Genomic DNA, 21,891 nt, shown 5'->3' with positions numbered 1-21,891 from the left:
AAACATGCTTTCTTTCTGTAGGCTGGGTTTGTTGATGTATATAAATATGAGTATAGTATGAGCTGAAACTGATTTTTGATTAACGTAATTTTGCCAATAATTAATATATTTTTTATCAATATAAATTAAAACAGTGTAATCAGTAAGTCTTTGAATGTGGTTGGTGCAGGTGGTTGTCACTCTTCTCTGAGAGATGCAACAAGTTAATTGTAGTTGTTATGTTTCATTTTAATATTCAGACTATGTTAGGAATATATCAAAGAATACAGTACACAAACCAAAAAGAATGTAATTTAAAAGCAAAACTACTCTAATCTCTTTAACAGTAATCTGTTTAATTTGCAACTTGCAGAAGTTTTTGTTCAGCTCTCTGCTGTGTCTCTATTTCGACAGTATGGGGGTCTGTCTGTCATCATTCCAATCAACACAACCTGCGTGTGTATAACAGTGCAGAATTCCATGTTGTCCCAGCTTCACACAGATTAAATAAAGACCTGCTGGTGAGTGTGTCCCTGCACTGTCAAGTTGTCAGTAACTATGTTGGCGTGGTGGTATTGTGGATCCCCCTTCAGTACATCCCAGTATATTTGATCTCATCATGCGATACAATGTTTGGTTATCCTTTTTTTTTTTTTTCAAAATCACAGACACACATTAGTGCTTAAAGATGTAAAGAATAACACTTACTATCATAATTTAGTAATAATGTAGTAACAGTAGACTAACGATGTGGAAACAAGAAAGAAATATTGAAGTCTGTGAAGTTTTTATACATATAAATTGTTCTAATTGAATAAATAAATACAATAAAAGCACATTAACAGGTTTCTGTAAATGCCATTGTAAAAGCTTGAACCATCAGATTCCCCAGCTTCCCTAATAATTTTTTATTATCTTGCATCTAGTCCAATATACATTAAAAAAGAAAAATGAAGACTGTTTAAAACATAAGATGAGAAAACACTGACACTTCTGTGAAAGTGGGTGAGAACAGACACTATGGCATTATAGAAGAACAGCTAATTTTATTAGTAGGTAATAGGCATACTGGGGAAATTGCAAGCAAGAGTATAAGTAGCCCTTTTCTTATTTCCTTAAAAGGTGTCTTCTGCAGCTCCTTCAAGTACAGTTAGTTTGGGAAGTATCTTAGAATTTTTTTGAAGATGTCTGCAGGAGTTTGTGAGTATTTCATGATTTTAAAACTTGCAATAGTTGATTTTCATACATGCTCTGAATTCAACAACAAACTGCTTCAAAGGCCAGTTTGGACATTTAAATTAAGTCATGACAACAGTTTACATGAGCAGAACTCTACTCTTACTCTACTCTCCTTGAAATCACTGTCGGAGACTTTATGCTTTGACTGCTGTCGCGCAGGTTTATCCAGCAGAGGTCACCCTGAGATCTGTTGAGCTGAATCCTGCAGACTGTACACATGTACAGACTTCACTGAGCTGAAGCTCAGACAAGGTGAGTATAACTGTCAGGATGCCGTCAAACAGTGCCAATAAATGGATCTGAAGTATTAGCTGGAGAGGAAGAAGAAATAATATTGTGGAAATTCTGTTCATTTTTCATAGAATCTACACATCTGTTGTGCCTCTTTGTTTCTTTTAAGAAGTATACATATAATGAAGAATCAGCATACCCTTTGCCTGATATAATTTCTAATAGTTTTTTGTGGGGGTTTTTTTTTTTTTTTTTTTTTTGGATGAAGTGTAACAGATGTACCGGTTGCAATAATACTGTAATAAATACTGTAATACAACTTCAGTACCCACACAAAATAAATGTGCTGCTTCTAATGTATGATAGATTAACTGAATTGAATCGATGATGTCTTCTTCACTATTTTTGCATCTCTGAATACAAAACATGAGTTTGTACCACAAGGGGTCATGCAGCATAACTAAGATTTCGTTTACAGTGATGTGCAGAAGTCTAAGACCACCCCTCTGTTTGCATTTTTGTTGTCTTGAACAATAGTTCCCAGTTCTTTTCTAGTTTGTTGAACATTGGCTCAACTTTGGCTGCTTTCTCTCATTACTTATTTTCAGTCTAGTCCTTGTACCTCTCTTTGTCCTGGTTCAGAGGAATTATTTTGGTTTTCCCAAAAAGACTGATTCTGTTCATCTGGACGTAGCGTTCTCAGTGGGAGAAACATGATTGAGCCTCCTTCAAGATGTTTTTGTTTTTGTTTCTACTTAACACCACTAAACACCTGAGTCATTCATGCACAAAAAGGTACCTAACTCAAGGGATGAATGAAACAATTTTAGATAGTAATAAATGTATAAAGATACAATCAGACTGTTCAAAAGCATAGAATTTCCCCAGTGTGGAAAATCTATCTTATCTCTTTATATGATTTCTCATTGAAACTGTGTGTTGGAGATCTTGTCAAAATTGAAAGAACGAAGAACATAGAAAACGTGAAACGTGATAGATTTTAATCTGCTTTTCATCACCATTTGGAGCACATACTATTGGAAACAGATTCATTTTTCAGCATCAACAACCCAACAATCCCAAACACGCTGACACACTTTTTAGAATAATTTTTGCTTCGTATTTTTAGTGCTCTTGCGGGATGAGAGGGATGAGAAAGATAATTTTACTCCCATATTAGCTTCTCTTCATTGGCTCAGTGTTAAATCCTGAATTTAATTTGAAATTCTTTTCTTCACATATAAGGTTATGAAAAATCAAGCCTGTCATATCTTAAAGGGGTCCTAGTTCCATATTGTCCCCAGAGCACTTTGCTACACTTTCCCTCCCTAAGCCTGGCTCTGCTCTATGTTTGCATGTTTCAATAAATGTCTGCACCTATTTCCCATTTTCTTAGGAAAATATAAAGAAGGGTGCCTGAAGAGTTTTGCAGAGTCCCTGCTTGAAACTGAACATGAGGATGCAGCATTTTGTTTCTGTGTTTGCTGAAGTGAGTTAGCGTCTGTTTTTTATTATTTTTGTTTCACCTTTAGTTTTATGTAACAAACATTATCCTATGAGTTACCTCTCTTGGTAAATGTGATAGAAAAAACAATAATAATGCATATCCATAGTGTTCTAGGAAACTTTCTTATTGTCATTTCTTTGTTACCTGAAAAATATTTGTACACAAACAAAACACACAAAAACAAAAATACCTTGTCAGAGTTGAGACTCTGCAGTTTGAATACTTTTGTTACAGGTTGTTTCCATTTGAGCTCTCTACAGCCATTATAAAAATGACCAAAATAACTATACTTTAGATTGCATAGTTCTCTCTTTTAATTGAATCTTCAAATACAGTTGATTATTAAGTTATTGTATAGTTTTTGGAATGCATTATCTTTGCTCTGTTATTCTAAAATCATAAATATTTACATTTAAATTATGAAAGATATGGAAAATTTCCACCTATAAAGATCAAGGTTTCCCAAAGGAGCTATAATTATCTTGCACGTGTTTATAGCTCCATATTTCCGTTGCTGCCTCACAGATGTTATTTTCTGTTTATCTGACAGGAGCAACCGCAAACATGTTTTTAAAGGAAGCAAATGAGGAAAGTAGAACACATTCTTCATCTCACCGGGGCACTGACAAGAAAAACAAGATGTAGTGAACGGTTTAGACAAAAGCTATTGTGTAACTGCCTTCACTCAAACACCCTCAGTGGGGTTTTTTTTTTTTCATTGCTTAAGCATGCATTAAAAAATAGTTGCCATTTGACAGCAGCACAATTAACTTTACATTTCTTATCTGCTCCAACTAAAAAGATTCAAATAGAAATATCTGTTCCACATCAGACTTAAGAGCTGTTGTACGTGTTGTAATTTTATTGCTTTGGTTAACACAGAAATGGAAGTTTTTCCATCTGTTTGCTCATTGATGTGCAGAGTGGGGGGGTCGGTGCAAAGCTGCAGGTGCACACTGTGAGCCGGAGGTTGTGGTAAAGTGGAAGGTTGCACCTCCGTCGTTTCTCAGCACAGAGAGCGAGCTGCAGGCTGCTCTGTGACCACATCCTCTCCTCTGCTGTTGCACTTTACTCCTCTGCAGGGTTTCATGCCCTGGTTTGACTTTTTTGCTTTGACCTTCTTTAGTACACAGATGACTGTTGTTACGTGTACACTCACATTCTTATAGTTTCCTACTGACAGCTTTTTACATAAAGAGAATGTAAAATGTAATAAAACTGACTTATATGTGCAAAGTGAAAACAGAAACAATGAAAAACAGCCTACTTTAAAAAGGTCATTATGTATTTAAAATAGCAACGTTTCTCAGAAAATGTACATCACCTTTCAATTTCTATGTTTATGACCAAAAATGAACCAACTTCTGAAGCTTTTCTGAGTTGAGATGCTTCATTATTATGTAGGAAGAAAAGGAACTGACTTCTCTGAAAACAGTCATGATCGGCAAACAGGAAAGAATGCATTTTATCTCTGGAAAAAATCTTGTTCTGTGTGAGGTGAGATGTGGGTGCAGAGAGGGGGGAAAGGCAAAGTCAAAAGGAAAGAAATGACTGAAAAGATCCTCTCATAAATGTTTATTGATATGAAAATGAAGCATTAAGTGGAAATTGTTCAGCAAGAATACAGCCAGTGTTTCATAAACACAATAAAACAAAACTAAAATTAGCCAAACTTACTTTCATGCATTAGCTTTAATACTATATGAAGATTTAACTTTTGCATAGACCTGCATGCATCTTTTCCTCTATGCAAATGGCCTGCAGCACACAAAGTTGTGGCAATAAAATCAGCATCTTTTATAATTTTTATTTACAAAAAACATAAATGATCCAAGTCCCAAATCTTTGGTCAGTCCACAGCTCAGCTCTTATTTTTTACGTTTTCCTGGTGAACTCTGTAACACACATAAAGGACAATCTGTGTTAATGCCAAGCAAACAGTTGTATTTGCTTTTATTTTTGTTGTTTTTATTTTTTTAGGACAATGTAATGTAATTGGAGTTCATGTTCAACAAACCTGCAGCCTCCAGACCAAAAATCCAACAAAGGCTCCATAGAGGCAGCTCTTGAAGATAAAAACGGCGTAGGAGAGTTTGGCTTTATTTGTGATCATCAAATATTTCTCTGTAAAAGAATAAATAAAAAAATATCACAGGGGAAATGTTCAGTGTACTTTGTGGAGGCAGTTTTCAGTACAGAAAATTCAAATTTTAACAGTTTCTTACATACGCTGATTTTAAGTTTGTGCTTGTGATGATGATTTGAACTGTAATAAAACCACAAAATATGTATTTACCTCTTCCCATGCCTCCATCTTCTTTATCTAATGGAAGAATAAAATAAATTAGGTTATGTTAACATTTATTTCCCATGTCATCAATTATGGATCATTCTGTGCTCCTAAACATACCTTCGACACCAAGTTTTGTAGCAGGATATTTGGTGGTGGTCTTTCCATCATAGAAACTGACAATACAGGTAAATTTTTTTCCCTCCGTGTACCAATCTTTAGCAGAAACTCTCAACCTGCTTGTGATTCTATAGGATACAGGGGGGGTTTCAATGCGCTCTGCAGCTTCATCTGTTGCCACACCATCAGTGACATTTTTCCCATTCATTTGCCAATACACTTCGACATGGTCAGGGTAGAAACCAGAGGCCACACAGACGAGGGTCTTCTTCCTTTTTTTGTCTTTGCTGTTTCTGCACTCATGTTCTGAAGGTCTCAGTATTTTTACTTGTGGTGGAGTGATTTTACTGTTTTCTTCTGCAAGGACAAAGGACAAAGAAGAATCACATTAACACACATGACTAAAACTGCCTTTAGATCTACAACAAATGTAAGACACCCAAGTCTCGTGCACATGCCAGGCAAACATTACAATTAGTGCACAAAAACATCCAGGATAACTTTTTTTTTTCACACATATTAACACAAAGGATGAATTCAGATTACAAAACTCACATTTTCTTTATTACTAAATTATTGTGGTGATCTTACCCAGAACTGTTAGCTTGGTTCCCACTCCAAAATAAGGAGGATAAGTGCCAGAGCACAATGCCAAGTCACAGCCACAAAAACTCACAAGATTTACAACACTTGGATTCACCTCATTCACATGCAAAACGATTACTCTGCCTATGTGCATTTCAAATCACTTTTTGATAAAACAAACTGCACTTTTCTGCCAGCTGTTCCATAACACAAATCTTCCAGACTTGAGGCCATTTTTTTTCTTCCAAATATCACAGTTTTCTGACACATTCTGAGACGTTTACTCATTAAAATGCAATTTAAAGGTTTACAGCATGGATGATGACATCTTTACATCTCTAAAAACAAGTATTTATGCACTATTCTTACCCAGTACTGTGAGTTTGGTGCCACTGCCAAAGTAAGCAGGGTCGTAGTTGTTCACACTGATAAACTGCTGTAGAAAAAACTGCTCTAGAAAGCTGCTGCCTGTCTTTGTTCTCTTTTTCAGTGTTAAACAACCTTTATACCCAAACATATAGAAAATACCTGAGGCTTGTAGCATTATTAAGCAGATTTTGACCATGTAAGAGAATTAATTTTGGAAATGCACAAATCTAAAATAACAGACATTGAAACCAACTAATTTACAGAAGGATCCCAATGAATATTTCATCATAAATTATTACGTTAATGTTAATCCATCTTTGCACTCTTACCTAAAACCGTGAGTTTAGTTCCATCTCCAAAATAAGCTTCTGACTGGGAACTCACAGTATTTCACAGAGCTGATAAGAACTGAGTGTGAGAACAATATTCTGGGCGCAGAGCCAAATGTTTCATAGGCACAGTACTTTAACTGGAGAACACAGATAACACTTTTTTCTCCTGGCACAAGAAAACTTCTACAAGAAAACTTCATGTTTTAAACTTCTTGTTCACTACCATCACAAAATATATATATGAACCACATACTAAATGTTGTCATTCAACCAACATATAAACACCATGAGAGTAAAGCCCAGCTGAGTTTTGTTGCAAGTTTTCTTACCTAAAACAGTGAGTTTAGTTCCAGACTTTGTACTGTGACAAAAACCCTTTCTAGTGCCTCTCTTTAGCTTTGCCACATGGAAATGATTCCAACTGTCACTTTTTTTACATGTAAAGACTTTGACTTTAGCTACCTGAGTTTTTGGTGTAAATTTAAAGAGGTAGATTTTTTAGAGGCAGCTCAACACAATCAGTCCTCAAAATTATTTAGTGAACTTTAAAATGTTTTCTTACCTAAAACAGTTAATTTTGTTCCTCCACCAAAGTGAGCCTCTGAAGTACCATAGTCACAGTGCACCTGATCAGTGCTCAAAACAGCTCAACACATGCTGCTTCTGCTTTGCTCCTTAATTCTTTGCTTGCTTTTAATAAACTAAATGTTACTTTTCTTTAAATTAAAAATCCCACATATGCTGCACTGCTCTTTTTGTTCCAAGTTTTTACAAGTTTAATATAATGCAAAATGTTTGTGTTTGCTTTTTCAGGTAACACTTATTCTTTAATTGGTTTTAATTTGAAACATTTATGAGAATAAATTTTGATTCGTCACTTACCAAGAACAGTTAGTTTTGTTCCTTGCCCGAAATAAGCTTCATACTGACACAGCATTTAAACCTCAGAGCAAAAAGCCCTGAGCTGAGACTACAGAGACCTCAAACATATTAAGCTTGTTCAAAAAAGACTCCACTCCAGGGATAACTAAAATAACATGTTTGGATTCATGTATCCAAGACCTTACTGCAGACATACATATACTCATGTATAGTTTTTATTTCTTACCTAAAATGGTTAATTTTGTTCCTCCACCAAAGTAAGCCTCTGCACCAGTACCAGTGTCACAGTGAAGTTAATTAGTGCTCAAAACAGCCCAACATGCTGTTTCTACTTTGCATCTTCATTTCATTTTATCTTCTTCATAAAAACTAATGAAGTTTCCTTTTCCTTTTCTTTAAAGTAAAAATCTACATATATTTTTACAGGTTTAAATGCCAAACACCTTACTGTAACACTTTTTTCAGCTTTAACTGCTTTTACTTTGACAGGTTTATGAGAATAAATTTTGATTCGTCACTTACCAAGAACAGTTAGTTTTGTTCCCTGCCCGAAATAAGCTTCGTTCTGACACAGCATTTAAACCTCAGAGCAAAAACCCTGAGCTGAGACTACAGAGACCTCAAATACAGTTTGTTCAATAATGACTCCAGTTGGGAAATTTTAACATCTTATTTGGATTAATGTCACCAAGACCTTACTGCAGACATACATATACTCATGTTATAGTTTTTATTTCTTACCTAAAACAGTTAATTTTGTTCCTCCACCAAAGTAAGCCTCTGAAGCACCACCAGAGTCACAGTGAAGTTAATTAGTGCTCAAAACAGCCCAACATGCTGTTTCTACTTTGCATCTTCATTTTTTGGTTTCTTCATAAAAAATAGTAAAGTTTCCTTTTACTTTTCTTTTTACTTTTTCTTTAAATTAAAAACTCTAAATGTGCTTGACTGGTGGGGTTTTGTTGTTGTTGTTTTCACCAGTTTAAATGCCAAACACCTTACTGAAACACTTTTGTCAGCTTTAACTAGTTTAACGATGTTTATGAAAAGACATTTAGATTTTTCACTTACCAAGAACAGTCAGTTTTGTTCCCTGGCCGAAATAAGCTTCATAATTGGCACAGTGTTTAAGCTTCTGAACAAAAAGCACTGAGCTCAGACTATAACGAGTCCAAGTACAGTAAGTTTGTTACCAAGCTGCTCATGTAAGAAAGTTTTTTATATTAGTTATTCCTCTGGCCCAAATCTTATTACAAACTTTACGTATAATTTTTCTTTCTTACCTAAAACAGTTAATTTTGTTCCTCCACCGAAGAAAGCTTCATAACCACCAGAGGCACAGTGAACTTAATCTATGCTCAAAACATCACGATGCTTCTTTCACTTTGCTTCTTTAAGCATTTAAGCTACTATTAAGAAAGAAAATCTGAAGCAACAGCTGCCCTTTAACATGTTTTAATTTTTTCTGTGTTGAATTCATGTGAGAGAAAAGTTTTACTTACCAAGAACAGTCAGTTTTGTTCCCTGACCGAAATAAGCTTCTCTATCAACACAGCGCTCAGGCTTAATGTCAAAAAGCACTCTAAACATCTGAGCTCCTTACATTTGTTTTTGCAGCTTCACCCTTGAACATCTTCATGCATTTATTTGATTATTTCCATGCTTTACTTACCTAATACAGTCAGTTTGGTTCCTTTTCCAAAGTAAGCAGGATTCGCTGTTTGTCACAGTGCAAAATACTCAGCATGAAACTCTTTCTCTACCACACTTCTCTTTGGGAATAATCTTTGCTCATACTTCTGCCAACACTTCTACTAATCCTCTAAACAAACCAATATTCATCCAACACAGTAGAAAAAGTGAAATATTTACCTAAAACTGTCAGTTTGGTTCCTTTTCCAAAGTAAGCTTCGCTGTTTGTCACAGTGCAAAATACTCAGCATGAAACTCTTTCTCTACCACACTTCTCTTTGGGAATAATCTTTGCTCATACTTCTGCCAACACTTCTACTAATCCTCTAAACAAACCAATATTCATCCAACACAGTAGAAAAAGTGAAATATTTACCTAAAACTGTCAGTTTGGTTCCTTTTCCAAAGTAAGCAGGATTGCCAGTGTTCACAGTGCAAAATACTCAGCATGAAACCCTTTTTGTTCCAGAATAACCTTTGACAAACGTCTTTGATAATACTTCTGACAACACTAAGGCTCTAATCAAAATTGCATTTATCAAAACACAGAAATAAAGTGAAATATTTACCTAAAACTGTCAGTTTGGTTCCTTTGCCAAAGTAAGCTTCGTTAGCATTGTCACAGTGCAAAAATACTCAGCTGAAACTCTTTTCACGCCTGAGGGTTGTGTTTACTTATAATCCTGTCAATACTAAGCCTCTGATGAAAGGTACATTTTGGAACAGAGTAGTGAAGTGAAATATTTACCTAATACAGTCAGTTTTGTTCCTTTTCCAAAGTAAGCTTCGCTGCCCTGTCACAGTGCAAAAACACTCAGCAAGAAACCAAAATTATCTCTGAGGATGTCTTTACTAATAATCCTATCAGTACTAAGCTTCTGAAGAAAGGTACATTTATCAGAACACAGAAATAAAATGAAATATTTACCTAAAACTGTCAGTTTGGTTCCTTGGCCAAAGTAAGCAGGTTCAGTGTAGGTCACAGTGCAAAATACTCAGCATGAAACTGTTTTTGTATCCGAATCCTCTCTAAAGATAGTCTTCATGGATACCTCTGTTTATACTAAGGTTATAGTTTAAAGTCATATTTATCAAAAACTCTAGTAAAATGAAATATTTACCTAAAACTGTCAGCTTGGTTCCTTTGCCAAAGTAAGCAGGGTAGTTGTTGGTCACAGTGCAAAATACTCAGCATGAAACTGTTTTTGTATCAGAATGATGTTTGACAATAGTCTTTACTAATACTCCTGTCAATGCTAAGGCTCTAAACAAAGTTACAATTCACAAAACACACCAGTAAAGTGGAATATTTACCTAAAACTGTCAGTTTGGTTCCTTGGCCAAAGTAAGCAGGTTGTGTGTTGGTCACAGTGCAAAATACTCAGCATGAAACTCTTTTTACACCAGAATAACCTTTAGGTTAGTATTAATGAACATTTATGTTAACACTGAGGCTGTAGCCAAAGTCATATTTGTCAAAAAATGGAAGTAAATTTTTACCTAAAACTGTCAGCTTGGTTCCTTGGCCAAAGTAAGCAGGATCATTGTAGTTCACAGTGTTCTCTGTTCAGCTTAATATTTCTGCTGTTTTTAACAACAAATTTTTCCTTCACTCTTATGCTGACATTTACACCCTTTTAATTATAATCGACTGAACCGAAGCTTTGAGATATCCAACTTACCTAAAACAGTGAGTTTTGTTCCTTTTCCAAAGTAAGCTTCAGTTCCAGAGTCACGCTGATGTCGCCCTCTGCAAAAAACTTTCAAATCTTTCCAGAAACATCCAGTTTACATGTATTCTAATAATTCAGATGGTCTTTAAAGGCTTAAAACATCGAGGGTGAGCTTCACATTGTCCAAATTTGTTTAGTGTGGCAAGATGACAGCACAGACATCCTAATGTTGCTCCTATGAACAACAAGTTAGAAAAAAAAAATTTTTCCATTAAAATTTCTACATTTAACACAACTTTTCACTACCAAAGTGTTCCTCCATCCCAGACACCTTCAGATTAGTGATTTTTCCGCTCTAACAACGTTTTAAGTTGCATGTAGCAGTCTTCACAATGCATTTTAATGGGAGGAGGTTTTTGTACGACGGCTCTATGGGATTGTATCACCGTGGCCCCCTGTCCCCACGGTGAAAAAGCATCACACAAAAACCTTGCGTCTTTTTCGTTCTCTCCTCTCTCCTTCCCCCACCCCGCTTCTCCCTATCTCAGCCTCCATCTCTGTTTGCCTGTGAGCGCAGCTGTGCAGGTCGGGCTGACTGACGGATGAACGCGCTCCAACCTGACTGCTGCTATTTCTGTGACAGCTAAGAAAAGAAGCAGGAAGGGAGGGCAGAAAAAACACAAAGAGACTTTTTTATTTGTGTTTGTAGTTGCTCAGAGGAAGTGACATCTCTGGTGGTCACAGCGCTTTATCCAATCAGTTATCAGTAAGCAAAATTCACTGAGAGATACAACAAGACATTCTTTACATTTCTCAGCCCTCAATTTCCAAATGTTTAACTTTCAAATGAATACAGAGCACAATTGCTCTTTATAATACAAACCAAGGTCAAAACTCTACATTTAGTATTTTCTCAGTGGTTCGGATGACCTGGTGTATTGTTATTGGAAGGTTTTCATTTTCTGTGTGATCCACAGATAGTTCTCAGACTCTTTAAAGCCTAAACCATAAAATAATTACCAGAAAATTCTGTACTTTTCAAATGGAGCATTTGACCACTTGACAAATTTGTTTGAATTTGTTAAAATTTGAATTTCCACATATGACTTTTAATTTGTATTTGCTGCATCTTGTTTTTTGTTGTTGTTTTTTAATGCTTAAAATGTATTGTGGAATTTATTTAGGTTTTTTGGGGAGTAAAATATTCACACTAAAGTCTCAGAAACTCAATTCTCAAAAACTGAACGTATCAAATATAAATCACTAAACTTTAAGGGCTTAAAGAAGCATTATAGCTTTTTAATGTTTCCTTAAAGAATAAGTAAATTGCTTCTTTAAAAGGTATTGTTGATTTTTTTTTTTTTTTAGCTCATTCTTCTGGTGGATATGGCTGCAATTTTAAACATATCCCCAGTCTCATTATTTGAATTTCTTTTTCAGGATCTAAAAATCAACACTAGTTGTAAAGCACTACAGAGAGGACAGTGTTCTCCTTTTGCTGCTGAACATTAAAGATAATGGACCAAATATTTCCTTCTTAGCTAAAAGAAATCAATTATGTGCGTGAGGAAAACTCCATATGAATGCTACTGGTGCTCTGTGTACGCTGGGTGTGTAGGTAGTCTACATTAGTCAACAACAATACCATAACAACAGCTTATACTTCTGCCCCCAAGTGGCAACAAAAATCTGTCATATACAGCTACAAGGATCCCTTGGATCTTTTGGATCCTGTTGGTTGTGGGTTGGAAAGTCCTTGGAGCTCTTTATTATTGATCAAGTCATTCCTGTGCAGTTTTTATGGTGTGATGCATTATTCTGATGGGAGAGACCACTGCTGTCCCGGAGTGTCACATGGGTGTCTCAAACAATGTGTAGCTACATGCCAACTAAACAAAACAACCAAAACAAATCCCAAGAGACAAAGTTTCTCTCCACTGTAAAAAGAGAAGGCCAGGTTTTTTTCACCTCGCCTATCAGTCATTATAATGTTTATAAAGAAGTATATATATTTCTATAACTCATTAATGTGTGTGAATCCTTTTTCTTTTCTAATTTCTATTTCTTCGTTGCTTTGCCATTAAATATATTTTATTATGTAGGAATTCCTACATAATAAAATCCTCTGTGCTACAGGACTAATATGATACACAAGATTTACTCTTCATGATATTCTACCATTCAGCTTGATAGTACCTGTGTCATTTAAATGTAATCCTCTAAGTGTAATGCATGATTAACCCTGTAGAGGTCAGTGTAAAGTTGATATAGTTTTATTATGCCAGGCTGTACACAGAGCCAAAATATTTAATAAGGTGCTGGTTTGAGCACAGAGTGACTCAGATGATGCTGAAAAGGGTAATATTGTATAAGCCTCACACTGCTAATGCACCTGTTCTCTTATCTGAAAAGATCAGCTTTATGAGGTTTGCAGAAACAAAGTGTGGAGAGGTAGTTTTTGTACCCTTTGAGAAGTATCTGAATTCATGAATGTTTTTCTTTTCAAGATATATTTCAAAGTTTGAAGTGTTTTAATGCAAGTTGTATATCTTTTTCGCCTCTAAAACAAAATTCTGGTCAGAGTTTGACACTTTAATCCACTCTCAGATCTTCCTTCTTTTCTCTTCGGGTTGTTGTTTAGCTGCAGAGGCTTTCTGAGCCATTGTGCTCTTCTAGAGACACAGTAATAAACAGCTGAGTCTCCAGCCGCAACTGAGTGTATCTGCAGAGAGGACCTCAGGAGGGAAGGCCGGGACATACTGTACTTGGATTTGTTGAAAGGAGCTTCAGTGTCCCACACTTTTTCACCAAGAGAATAGGTTATTAGCTCTATTTTCCCACTCTTGCTTTGTCTGTACCAAAACATGTAGGAATTATCCTCATCTTGACTACAGGACAAAGTTGCAGACTGATCTCCAATGTGACTGTTTATAAATGGATCCTGTTTGATTCTTACACTGAAGGAGAAATCTGGAAAACAAGATGAAAGGCAACAAGTGAGCATGCAAATTCTTCAGCACAGAAAAATATTTATCTCTCAATTTAAAGTACTTACTGGAGAAGATTAGTACTGCAACCAAAAAAGCGTACATCATGATCATTATTATACACTTAGGGGGAAAATGTAAGAACCATTACAGTTAGAACCATTTAGTCTGCTGTTGGGCTGAAGAGCTGCATGTGTCATTCACTGTCTTCTGCAATCAAAGCTTCTAAAATGAGTTCAGATCATCCTCCTCTTATTTTACCACAAAGCCTTCACTCACTTTCACATTTCATAGGTTCTTACAGCTTTCTCTGCAGTTCAGCAGTCTCCTAGTGGACACTGAATAGCAACTGCAGAGCAGGGTTCTTGTTATGGTAGGGCTTATGGTTGATAATGCTCCAACACAATTAAAATTTTATAACATAAAAAAGCATGATCGATTCAGAAATTTAATCAGTGCTTCTCAAATTTTTGATGTACATTTCAAATTTTACTTTTCCAACTTTAAAGAAGAAACTGGACACAGTCTTTGGAGATTTGTGTAGTAATTTATGCAGCATGTGGCGTTTTCACTCAGGTCCATAAGATCCAGTTATGAAGACAAAGCTGAAGTCACAGAGATCCACAATCAAGAAGCAACCAAAGACCTGACAGAGCATCTCAGGGGAGGAAAAGCAGCATTTGGAGATGTCCATGAAAAAGATTTTCAACAAATGTTTTAAAAATAGTTAAAATGTTACAGTTGTGTTATTATGTAGCAGAACTGTAATTCCTACACAGTTATTGCAATGCTTTTAATGATCAATGATTAAATGTGAAAGTCTTCGAAAGGCAATTATTAAAAATATATATATATTTTCTAGAAAATTATGAGCTATATTGAATGTGCTTACTGTTTCTACACTGTGTTATATGACAGCAAGTGAGCATAAAATAGTGTGAGACAAATACATTTTTAATTCTTTTGACAAAAAACTCAGGCTGTGCTTTCTGTCCAGGTTTACTTCGAGCTAAACTTCGAAAGCAGCATTTAGTGACTATAGCGATTCTATTTTTAAACTCACGTTAGTATCACACTTTCCTGCTATTCAGCGAAAATCATAGTTACAGAAGTATAGAATAAGAATAAGGAGCTGTTAAAAAAACCCAGCCAGAAGAAAACAAAGCAACGTAAGACAACACATGTATACAAACGCATCAAATTATTTGTTTGTCTGTTTTGTTGACACCAACATTTTGACACAGCGCTTGCCTCTCTGATGGACACACCCAGCGGTCACCTGTACGTGGCTGCAGGAGGCGTGGCTGCATGAATGTCCTGTAGCTGCAGGGTTTGACCTAATTAGAGCCCACGTTTTTTCCATTTCTTTTAAATTAAGTCTTTTAAATTAAGTTCTGCATTGGTTTATGCCTCTCAGTTGCCTAATTTCTCACCCCTTACCTAGTAGAATATATCCAGTATCATAAACAGGCCTAATATTCTGTACTGCATTTCTAAAGCCCAGAGTTTAGTAATTTCTCCTTAGAGGGGTTGCGTGGAGGATCCTTCCCAGTCCCCTTTCCTGCAGCTTTTCTCACACACCAACATCCACCTGCGGACTGGAAGTTTTCTGAAAGGCTACTTATTTCCGGAAAGCTGATGCTGTTTTATTTTCTTACCAAGGTAAGCCCCCATTTACTTTGGTAACATGTAGTAGTCGTTGTTCATCAAGTGTTTAATGCTAAGGTAACATTTAGCCCTGCTAATTTCAGCTTGCTAATGCTTTTGGTTTTTGTGTACAGCAAAGTAGTTAAATGTCATTCTAAAGAAAGTCGGGAAAAGCCGAAGAATCTGAAGTTCTTCAGTAGCACAACAACTTTGAATCAAGCGTTGTATTTCCTTCTTCCTGTCATCTTACATTCCTCTCTCCTACTTGAGATTTCCTCTTCACATACAATTGTACTAACAATACTATATTTACATAACATTTTAAAAATGTAAATATATATTGATCAATATTTCATGTTAATTTCAGTTATTTCTGAAAAAGATTCACTTATTTCAGAAATAACCTTTGACCCCAACGACTTCATTACTTAGAGCCATGCAGCACTCACTAATCAACAACCTATGTCAGCTGAATTTTTAACATACTGGAGGTACAAATTGATTTTGGATGGGCTTCATTTTTGTTGCTTATTAAGACCTTTATTGCCCTACTTTAGAGTGGGCATCTTACAAAGATCGCACCTGAGTGATGCACGAAAATGTTCTGTTCTGTGAACTGAGCAGTTTGTGACCGTAGCTTGGGAAGAGTTGGTCTAACAATAACCAGAAGAACCTAAATAAAACAAACACAGAATTAGTTCAACGAAGAACATGCATGTTTTGGAACAGCCAAATCATATAGTGCTGAATGTGCCTTGAAATGCTCTGGGATGACCTGAAGAGGGCTGTTGAATCAAGAAAACCCCAAATTGTTGATTAGTGAAGTAAATTTGTTTGCAGTCGTAGTCAAACCCTATTCCTCACTACCATGTAAATCTAATAAGCAGTTAGAGGAATGCACTGGACCTTTTTGCTGTTATAAGAGGCTGCACTAAATTCAGTGGTTCTTTTTCTTTCTTTTTTTTCTTTTTTCCCCCCCCTTCTGGCCTGCATGTTTGAATGAGGAAGAAAGTACAGGGTCAGTCATCAATGCAGAAAGTATTGCAGTTATCCAGGACTGCAAATCTATAATGTGGCACAGATTGTTGTTCTTTCATTCTGGTGTTCACTCTTTCCATCATCTCTGGGTTTAAACAGCAAAAGATACACAAGCTATGCTGCGGTGTGTTTGTAATTATCAGATAAAATTATTAGTCAAAGTTAACCTTTTCTCTTTATTTCGTTACATACAGTAACAAACATTAGAACTAAGATATGGAAAAATTCTGTCCCCTTGGTTTGTTCTGCTACTCTAAGAATATGACTTCATGTGCACATCTATAACACCCCACTTGCAGAAAAATGCTGAGGGTTTTTAGTGAGGGAGCAGCATTAAACCACATCACTGTGTGCTGGCAGCGCAGAAATAAACAGCCGAGTGCGACACGTCTGTGTTTTTTATCATCAGAGTTCCTTCTACTGTGCTGTTCCTCGTGAGGGTAAATTGTTTTTCAAATTGACCCTCAAAACTTTGGGACTGTTGATAATATCCAAAGCCAATGAGAGTCATGGATGCATTCTCCTTTCTTTGCTGATACCAGAGCATTAATATACGGGTGCTATCATCATGCTTGCAGTTTATCTGGACCGCTTGATTCTTATCCACTATCTGTGGAGGAGACTGCTCAAATATAACTGCGCTCGCCTGACCTGCAAAGAGAACGAAAAACAGTTTACAACGAGTCAGTAATGTATTCAAATTTGTACATTTTGTATTTAATTTAGTTGAAATTTAAGATCTTACACAAAAACCAGATGATGACAAGAAGACTAGGTGAAGACATTTTCAAACACTGATGGGAGAAGGTGATTGCTCATTTTAAAAGAGGCTCAGGGTAAAGGGGGAGGAGAATGTTTGTTGTGCCTAGTTCATCACTCCTGTTATACGGGCCATGTGCTGTGCTTCCATCTATTGGTGTAACAGAAATCCAGGCATCTTCTAAAATAACATGCAATAAGTTCCTTTATACATTTTTCAGAGATAGGCATAAGTTACATTTTTGAGGAGTTGTTGGTGATGAATGCCACACTGTGCTCTTCTGCACTGTGTGGTGGTGTCTGCCTCATGAACAAATTGTGTGTGTGTGTGTAATTTCCAGATTGGAAAAAAATATTTCCAAACATCCAGCAGTGCAAAGGAGAGGTGAAGAAGAGTGTGTAGTCAGGGTGGAGACCAGCGTCAGGAGCGATTTGTGACAGAATGAGAGCAGAAACATTTAATAGGTGGGATGGACTGCCCTCTCTAAGTTATGTTACATAAGTTATGATTCAGTGCACTTTGTATTAGTCTAAATTAAAGGGCTTTCTGTTCATTTTTATAAAAACCATATTTAATAGAAGCAATCTATGGAGTAATCAAGTCCTCTTGTTTCTCGCTGCAACTCTAAGGAAAACCAGCAAAAAGCTATGTGCACATGTACAGCAGCTCATTTGTGAAAAATGCTGAGGGTTTTTAGTGAGGGAGCAGCATTAAACCACATCACTGTGTGCTGGCAGCACAGAAATAAACAGCCGAGTGCAACACGTCTGTGTTTTTTATTGTCAGAGTTCCTTCTACTGTGCTGCTCCTCGTGAGGGTAAATTGTTCTTTAAATTGACCCTCATAATTTTGGGACTGTTGATAATATCCAAAGCCAATGAGGGTCATGGATGTATTCTCCTTTCTTTGCTGATACCAGAACATTATTACAAGGGAGCTATCATCATGCTTGCAGTTTATCTGGACCTCTTGATTCTTATCCACTATCTGTGGAGGAGACTGCTGAAATATAACTGCGCTCGCCTGACCTGCAAAGAGAACAATAAACAATTTACAACGAGTCAGTAATGTATTTGCATTTAAGTGATTATTTTGGGAGTTCAAATTGAAATTTAAGATCTTACACGAAAACCAGATGATGACAAGAAGACTAGGTGAAGACATTTTCAAACACTGATGGGAGAAGGTGATTGCTCATTTTAAAAAGAGGCTCAGGGTAAAGGGGGAGGAGAATGTTTGTTGTGCCTAGTTCATCCCTCCTGTTATACGGGCCTCATGTCATGTGCTGTGCTTCCATCTATTGGTGTAACAGAAATCCAGGCATCTTCTAAAATAACATGCAATAAGTTCCTTTATCCATTTTTCAGAGATAGCCATAACTTACATTTTTGAGGAGTTGTTGGTGATGAATGCCACACTGTGCTCTTCTGCACTGTGTGGTGGTGTCTGCCTCATGAACAACTTGCTTGGTGTGTGTGTGTGTGTGTGTGTGTGTGTGTGTGTGTGTGTGTGTTCCCTTATCCATTTTTCAGAGATAGGCATAAGTTACATTTTTGAGGGGTTGTTGGTGATGAATGCCACACACTGCTCTTCTGTGGTGGTATCTGCCCAAAGAACAAGTTGCCTGAGTATGGAAGTTCAGTATGAAAGTTGTTTGTGTCTGTATTGCTATGATTTCCAGATTGGAAAAGTTATTTCCAACCATCCAGCAGTGCACAGGAGAGGTAAGAAAGAGAGTGTAGTCAGCGTGGAGTGGCTGGAGATAAGTGTCAGGGGTGATTTGTGACAGAGTGAGAGCAGAAATATTTGATGGATGGGATAGACTGCCCTCTCTAAGTTTTGCTGCCTAAGTTATGCTGCAGTGCACTTTGTATTAGTCTAAATTGATTCTGTTCATTTTTATAAAAAAAAAGCTTGGAAGCAAGCTATGGAAGAATCAAGTCCATCTGTTTCCCGCTGCAACTCTAAGGAAAACCAGCAAAAAGCTATGTGTACATGTACAACACCTCACTTGCAGAAAATGCTGAGGGTTTTTAGTGAGGGAGCAGCATTAAACCACATCACTGTGTGCTGGCGGCGCAGAAATAAACAGCCGAGTGCGACACGTCTGTGTTTTTTATTGTCAGAGTTCCTTCTACTGTGCTGCTCCTTGCGACGGTAAATTGTTTTTCAAATTGACCCTCATAACTTTGGGACTGTTGATAATATCCAGACCCAATGAGGGTCATGGATGTATTCTCCTTTCTTTGCTGATACCAGAGCATTATTAGAAGGGAGCTATCATCATGCTTGCAGTTTATCTGGATCTCAAGATTTTTATCCACCATCTGTGGAGGAGACTGCTGAAATATAACTGCGCTCGCCTGACCTGCAAAGAGAACAAAAAACAGTTTACAATGAGTCGGTACAGTATTCAAATTTGTACATTTTGTATTTAATTTAGTTGAAATTTAAGATCTTACATGAAAACCAGATGAGGAGGAGAACAGTTGAAGACATAGTTAAGCACTGATGGGAGAATGGTTGGTTGCTCATAAAAAGGCTCAGTGTAAAGAGGGAGGAGGGTTCGTTTAGTGAGTATCTGCTGCTTATCTCACCACTAAACTCCCATTGTAAAGGGCTTATGCCATGTGCTGTGCTTCCATCTATTGGCAGGATTTATTTAAAACACCTAGCATCATCACAAGCGGATTAGTCTGAGGAAAATATCCATGTGTATGAACATTATTTTGGGGAAAAAATGCAGATAGTGTTTTAATATTTTAGAAAACATTTTCTTACCTTTTTATTTACTTAACAAACTTGATGGTAAAAATTGCTGTTATTATCTTCTCCACTGTGTGGTTTCCCCCCACCCCCTCAAGTCGATTACTTATGCTTGAGTCAGATGTTTTTGTCATGCTTCTGAGGTCTGCCACAGTACCGTGTAGCCTTGCAGCGCAGAGATAAACAGCCTCATCTTTTTCCTGAATACTGGTTATTGTCAGAGACCACTGCTTGTCATTTTTCTCTGCCTGAAAACCAGATTTGAATCCCTCTTCGAACTGTGAAATTCCAGCTACAGTAGCCACAATTAGCTGGAAACTTTTTCCTCTAGGCTGTTTATACCAGTACAGATATTGATAGTCTGTGTCATTCTGGTAGCAGTGCATCTTTGCCAAGCCATTGGAAGGGTTAGAGATGTAATGGGGCCACTGAGTGATCAGAACGGATTCAGAAACACCTGAAACACAGCAAGCAGAAATCTATCTTTTATCATCTATATGGTAATAATATTTACATTCATTGAATGGACTTAATACAGGTAAAAAGAAAAGGCAAGGAAAGTGTGAACATTTAGAGTATGTTTTTGTCTTTGTGTTGATAAACTTTACCTGCTGCTGAGATAATCCAGAAAGTCAGGGTGGTGATGCAAGGAGTCATTTTGTTTTTAGAACAGGAAATTGAATGGGTGGAAATTCAGCAGAGCCAACACTGTAGGTAGATCTCTGTGGAAGAAATGACATCAGAATCTGAGCAAAGACAGAAAGATTGTGTGAAGGCAGACTTTAGAACTGTCACGCCTCCTTTATCAATCATGCAGGTGTGGCTTTGATGCTGTGTGCCACCAGCTTTTTGTAAAGCAGGCAGAGGAGTTGAAACACTGTGCCGACTCGCAGCACAGAAGTATTGTGCTGTGTCTGCTGGATTAACATTGGAGATTTCAAGATGAGCTTTGGCCGTTGCATGGCCTGTTATGTTAAATTTGCTCTTAAAGTTCTTTTCAAGAGTTGGGGCACCATATTGAAGCCATCCAATCAGGTCCATTGTTCGCTGGCCTCCTGCTGCTGACTTATGCTGGTACCAGTACATGTAGGTATAGCCACTCTCTCCATGGTAGCATTCGATCTGGGCTTGTTGTTGTTCTGGTTTTATCAGAAGATTTAAAGGTGTTTGCTGAATCACAAGTGATGACAGCGCACAGTCTAGAGGACAAAAAAACAAACTGAAGGTTCACAGGAAGGATAAATATTGTTATGAGAAAGTACACATATCTTCTTTTTTTTTTTCTACCTACCTGTGAGCAAAGACAAAACCAAAATTCCAAACATTTCAAAACGTTACTGGAGAAAATCCTTAAATAGCAATGATCTATGTAACTGACTTGGAGATAGATATACAGAGGTGTCAATGAAGACACTCTGACATTACATGTTTCTTTATTGTACACGTGTGTTAAGAAGAGGGAGGAGCTATCTTAGCATTTTCATGGGTTGTCACTGCTCTCTGCTGTTCAGTCGTTTTATTTAGACAAAGTCTTGTGTGACACACGGACAGCAGCGAGAGGAAAAGGGAAGGTTTACAACATGGTTTGGAGTGAGTAGCACTAACGCAAAGACAGGAGGCTGAGCTGGAGGTGACAGAGTTGAAAATGTTAGGTTTTCATTGGGAGTGACCAGAATGGACAAAATCAGATACGAGTACATCAGAGGGATAGCTCAGGTTGAGTGATTGGGGGATTTTTAATGTTGATGTTTAATATTGGAGCTATCGCGCAGCAAGAAGATCACAGAGAATATT

The 21,891-nt window shown here is 36.9% G+C and overlaps 1 protein-coding gene, 2 long non-coding RNA genes and 1 gene segment (V, D, J or C); 3 read left to right on the top strand and 1 right to left on the bottom strand.

The window, feature by feature from the left end:
* The first annotated feature begins 271 nt into the window (after positions 1-271).
* On the top strand, positions 272-5,305 carry LOC120739616. The gene is made up of 4 exons (XR_005697254.1): positions 272-500; positions 1,378-1,470; positions 2,846-2,938; positions 4,937-5,305. It is a non-coding gene; the product is annotated as an uncharacterized LOC120739616 (long non-coding RNA).
* On the bottom strand, positions 4,515-20,818 carry LOC120739609. The segment is given in 8 exon segments: positions 4,515-4,851; positions 4,974-5,080; positions 5,253-5,279; positions 5,367-5,723; positions 10,155-10,210; positions 15,474-15,477; positions 20,255-20,554; positions 20,706-20,818. Coding segments are annotated over 8 exon segments (927 nt in total).
* LOC120739614 lies at positions 9,254-11,345 on the top strand. Its single transcript, XR_005697252.1, has 2 exons — positions 9,254-10,193; positions 10,387-11,345. It is a non-coding gene; the product is annotated as an uncharacterized LOC120739614 (long non-coding RNA).
* The window catches only part of ccdc177 (coiled-coil domain containing 177), a 166,728-nt gene continuing 159,996 nt past the window's right edge, over positions 15,160-21,891 (top strand). For 2 of the 3 annotated variants that reach the window (XM_040041387.1, XM_040041388.1), the window contains exon 1: positions 15,160-15,548. The gene's annotated coding sequence lies outside the window, so the exon portion shown is untranslated. The remainder of the gene's footprint in view (positions 15,549-21,891) is intronic. The other variant, XM_040041391.1, reaches the window with a different exon arrangement.

This window comes from Simochromis diagramma, unplaced genomic scaffold (assembly GCF_900408965.1).
Source record: "Simochromis diagramma unplaced genomic scaffold, fSimDia1.1 OVJJ01000304.1, whole genome shotgun sequence".
Classification (NCBI taxonomy): domain Eukaryota; kingdom Metazoa; phylum Chordata; class Actinopteri; order Cichliformes; family Cichlidae; genus Simochromis; species Simochromis diagramma.
This window is presented reverse-complemented; position numbering and strand designations above follow the sequence as displayed.